Here is a 5,215-nt window from a genome sequence, read left to right as displayed (position 1 = left end):
GACTGGCTCTGGTTTTCCAATCACTTCATCCTCCAACTGACATTGACTGCCTCCATCTTGCTTATCTATAGTCACGAACCTTCCTAACATGTAAAAAATATTTATATGAGCACTTGCTATGGCCAAATGCTGGAAAATAGGATAAGGATAGGTTGCTGTTTTTGAATGGCACAGGCACAGTGGAATGAAGGGTCTTTCTCTTTGCTGTGGATCTCGATGACTGTATGGGTCCTCTCTCTGCTTATTCAATTGACTGAATGCTTGTGCAATCCTTCAACGCACTATTCTAACAAGTACAGTCTGTGTCCAGATCTTGCTTTTGCACACTATTTAACTGATACTGACTTTCTTTAGGTCCTAATCTCACTCGCTTCCCTAACTGGTGCTGACTGCCTCTGGATCTTCTTGTCACTCGCTGCCTAACTCCACTGTCTTTTCCCTGCTTGCAACAACTTTTATTAAATATTTTTCCATAAGATCAACATGAATTCTGATAATGACAAAATGACATAAAAGTCGTGCTCATAGTTTGATAGCTTTGAGAATCAAACTGAAAGGATATTTGACAACTGTTTTTAACTGCTCTCGGAACTGACTCTGGGTCACTGTGTAGATGCAAGTGTTTGTGCAGGTACTGAGGAGCTGGAGCAGGTATCCAATTGTACCCATAGTGGGTGAAGGTGGAGATGAACCATACACAAATGCAATTCGCTGATGGATGAAACATGTAACATTAGTCATCCATAACAGGATGAAACTGCCTGAGATAGAAAAGAGTAAAATGACAGACTTTCTGCGCCTTTCCATCTCTGGGTCACTGGGACCCTCCCTCTCAGTTTCCATCCAGAGTCTCCTGCGGGCTTTACTTGCCATGAAGATGTGTCTGACTGTCAGAATGTTAAAGAGAACAATCAAAAGAAATGGAACTAATGGAGTTAGAAAGCGATGGAGAAGTACATATACAGTCCAGAAGATTGAAGTGTAATATTCTGCTTTTTTGATGCAAAACCACTCCAGGTTATTGAAGGTGTATTTAGCTCTGTACTTGAAGAACCAGGGAATGCTTTCCAAACAGACCAGCACACTCACTGTTCCAATAACCACTAGTGCCATTTTCTCAGTGCAGTATTTTGTTCTTAGCTTCTTACAACAAATAGCCACAAATCGATCAAAGGTGAAAGCAACCGTGAGCCATACTGAACACACTGTGGTGGCAAACATAAGCACTTCTACCAAACTACATACAAAAGTAATATCCAGGAAGGAAACTGGAAAGTAAATGATAAACCATCTCAACATTACATCGGTGATGACAACCAGAAGATCTGCTGCAGCCATGGCCACCAAGTAACGATTGACACATTTGGAGAGTCCACAGGTTCTGCGAGATAGGATTGTGATTGCCATCAAGTTAACTGTTAAATAAAAGGTTGAATTTACTGCACAGATACAATGTGTCTGTGTCATAACATAAGGTGCTAAATTTGCACAAATGTTATCTGAAAATCCCTATTTATTGCACATGCTTTCTTGGTAGGAAAAATGAAAATGCTTATAGCTAATTTTTAAAAAAGACAGACAAGTCTTTTGAAATTGCACATCGTAGTGTTTCAGACATCAAACAGATGAAGGTTGGAATGTCTGTTTGATCCAATTTAATTCCATGATCAGGAAATACCACATTTTGTCCTGGGGTATTTTTTGCTGGTCAAAGAATTATTTCTGACATGTGGATGCGAGTTGCAGTATGGGACCTTGTTGAGTCCCTAGGATAACAGATCTAGAGATTGAAGATTCCACTGGAAATCCCTGTATGCCTGGAAACCTCTGAAAGTCTTCTTTTATCTTGGAGAGTTTAGGTGGTCCTGCTGCAGTTAAGTAAATAGTAACTCAAGAAAGATTAGACTATTGAGTACCTAATCTGATTCCTGAGCAAACTAAACATCTGATTCACAAATTACAACAAACAGAACTGCTCCATCTCCAAATACACGCACACGTGCACTCACAATCTCCGCCCTCTCCCCAGAGAAACCTGTGAACCTCAATCTACCTCCAATCTCAACTCTAGGATCCAGCACACCTACTACTTCAAGACACAGCTCCTGCAGCCCCTGAGATCTGATTCCCACCATCCCCCTGCTCCCTTCTCCGGTATTTCCCATATTTTCCCCCGGACCTGAAGTGCATTAGGACCCCAGTCCCAATATTCCCCTCACATACTTGAGACTTAACAAAGTCTGATCACTAGCGCCAACAAGCTCTTGCTCCAGACCGACACCATGTCACCAGTCGCATGGAGTCCAGGGTGTACTAGCTAGATAGATAGAGAACTGGCTGGGCAACAGGAAACAGAAAGTTGTAGTGGAAGCGAGTTTCTCAAAATGGAGAACTGTGACCAGTGGTGTTCCACAAGGATCCGTGTTGGAACCACTGTCGTTTGTGATATACATTAATGATCTGGAGGAAGGTATAGATGGTCTGATTAGCAAGTTTGCAGATGACACGAAGATTGGTGGAATGGCATATAGTGAAGGGGACTGTCTGAGAATGCAGCAGAATATAGATAGATTGGAGAGTTGGGCGGAGAAATGGCAGATGGAGTTCAATCCAGGCAAATGCGAGGTGATGCATTTTCGAAGGTCCAATTCAAGAGCGAACTATGTGGTAAATGAAAAAGCCCTGAGGAAAATTGATGCACAGACAGATCTGGGTGTTCAGGTCCATTGTACCCTGAAAGTGGCAATGCAGGTCGATAGAGTGGTCAAGAAGGCAAACGGCATGCTTTCATTCATCGGACACGGTATTGAGTACAAGACTTGGCAGGTCATGTTACAGTTGTATAGGACTTTGGTTCGGCCACATTTGGAATACTGCGTACAGTTCTGGTCGCCACATTACCAAAAGGATGTGGATGCTTTGGAGAGGGTGCAGAGGAGGTTCACCAGGATGTTGCCTGGTATGGACGGCGCTAGCTATGAAGAGAGGTTAAGTAGATTAGGATTATTTACATTAGAAAGTCAGAGGTTGAGGGGGGACATGATTGAGGTCTACAAAATCATGAGAGGCATGGACAGGGTGGATAGCAAGAAGCTTTTTCCCAGTGTGGGAGACTCAATTACTAGGGGTCACGATTTCAAGGTGAGAGGGAAAAGTTTAAGGGAGATATGCGTGGAAAGTTCTTTACGCAGAGGGTGGTGGGTGCCTGGAGCGCGTTGCCAGCGGAGGTGGTAGAGGCGGGCACTATAGCGTCATTTAAGATGTATCTAGACAGACACATGAATGGGCAGCGAGCAGAGGGATACAAATCCTTGGAAAATAGGCGACAGGTTTAGGTAGAGGATCTGGATCGGCAGAGGCTTGGAGGGCCGAAGGGCCTGTTCCTGTGCTGTAATTTTCTTTGTTCTTTGTTCTATTCCATCAGCACCTGACACCACCTGCCTCGCCGTCTTAAACAACTCTTTCCAGCTATCAGACATGATCCTCTCACCTCAGCTCTCAGCAAATGATGTATCTGGTGTACCCCTTACTTTGTACCCCATCTGGCAGCCTACCTACTATGTATCTCAAATGTACCTACCTAGCACCCTGCCCTGTACATATCTTGCATTTGACTTACTTGGTGCCTTACGCCTATACCTACTTAAAACTTTACCTACCTGCGAATCTACTTCCTCCTCACCTGATATCCACCTCTTGTATGTTCTGCAGTTTGAATCTGCTTTCTATTTCAACTTGGTTTGGTCAGAAAGTGACCTCTGTATATATATTTTTTTCTTTTAATCATTAACACGGTGAGGGCGTCGCTGGCTAGGCAGCATTTATTGCCCAATCCTAATTGCCCAGAGGGCAGTTCAGACTCAACCACATTGCTGTGGGTCTGGAGTCACATGTGGGCCAGACCAGATAATGATGGCAGTTTCCTGCCCGAAAGAGCATTAGTGAACCAGAGAGGTATTTCTGAAAATTGACAATGGATTTGTCATCATTGTTAGATTCTTGATTCCAGATTTTTTTAAATTGAATTCAAATTCCACCAGCTGCTGTGGCGGGATTCAAGCCTGAGTCCCCAGAATATTATCTGGGTCTCTGGATTAACAGTCTAGTGATAATCGCACTAGGCCATCGCCTCCCCTGTTATTTTGTGTTATAATATTCTATACATGGTAACAAACTCCTTGCATCAGTGCTTTTTCATTTACCCCACTCAAAGCTGACAAACACAAGTTGCTTTTTCGAGTTTTCCTTCAGAACATCCAAGCATAATCTGAAGGAATATCTATGCAAACAACAACGAACACTCAGTTTGAAGCCTATGGCCTCTCTTTTTAATTTGGCCATAATATGTTTCAGTATTTCAGTTTGTTCTAATTTGCATTGCTCAACAGCGATGGATAACTTCCTTCTGGATCCTTTAAATATTTGCAATTGTTCATGACAATTTGAACAAGGTCACAACACGGATTGTAGTTTCTCGGATTAATATCACAATCTATTGAGTAAGGGCGGAACATACTTAACCTATCTTTTGGGTTGAGTGTCAGTTAGCTAAGTTGGCTGGACGGCTTGTTTTCAATGCTGTGTAATGCAAAGTGTACCCACCAGTCCTCTGGTGCTAACTATATATTTAAAGAAGATTGGGAACGTTTGGCCATTTACTCAGCAGTCACCATCCGTATTCCTCTAACATACCTGGATCCATTTGAACTGATCCTGGTGATTAATAAACTTTAAGTGAACCAGCATATCTGACATCAGTTCTTTGTCAGTGTTTTTCACTTGTTGTGAATTAGTAAACCTTCCTCACTTCTTCACTTTATTCTGCTATAACCAAGACAAGGAAACCAAGTGCCTTCATAACAGCCTTCTCAATTTTTTTCCCATCTTCAAGATATATTTTATATTTATGTTCTTACTTTCCAGGGTGATTCTAAGATTCTACAATTTGCTTCCAAGTAGTTGATTCCATATTTTCTTCCTAAGACCGCTTGAATTGAATTAATTCACACAGAACATTGGTCTCAATACTAATTACAATCAGTTCTATACCTGCCCCAGCCTGAAACGAAACCAATCATACAGCAGAGATAGTAGGAACTGCCAATGCTGGAGAATCTGAGAATACAAGGTGTAGAGCTGGATGAACACAGCAGGCCAAGCAGCATCAGAGGAGCAGGAAAGCTGACGTTTCAGGTCTGGAACCTTCTTCAGAAAA

The 5,215-nt window shown here is 42.4% G+C and overlaps 1 protein-coding gene across 1 annotated transcript in view; it reads right to left on the bottom strand.

Moving 5' to 3' along the window:
• Positions 1-522: 522 nt before the first annotated feature.
• The window catches only part of LOC125484944 (probable G-protein coupled receptor 139), a 25,546-nt gene continuing 20,853 nt past the window's right edge, over positions 523-5,215 (bottom strand). The window contains exons 4-5 of the mRNA XM_048605586.1: positions 4,203-4,279; positions 523-1,415 (exon numbers count right to left, since the gene is read on the bottom strand). Coding sequence (XP_048461543.1) covers positions 523-1,415; positions 4,203-4,279 — 970 coding nt within the window. The remainder of the gene's footprint in view (positions 1,416-4,202; positions 4,280-5,215) is intronic.

The sequence above is a fragment of the Rhincodon typus genome, chromosome 15 (assembly GCF_021869965.1).
Source record: "Rhincodon typus isolate 14 chromosome 15, sRhiTyp1.1, whole genome shotgun sequence".
Lineage (NCBI taxonomy): Eukaryota > Metazoa > Chordata > Chondrichthyes > Orectolobiformes > Rhincodontidae > Rhincodon > Rhincodon typus.
Note: the sequence above shows the minus strand (reverse complement) of the source record. Positions and strands in the feature narration are given on the sequence as shown.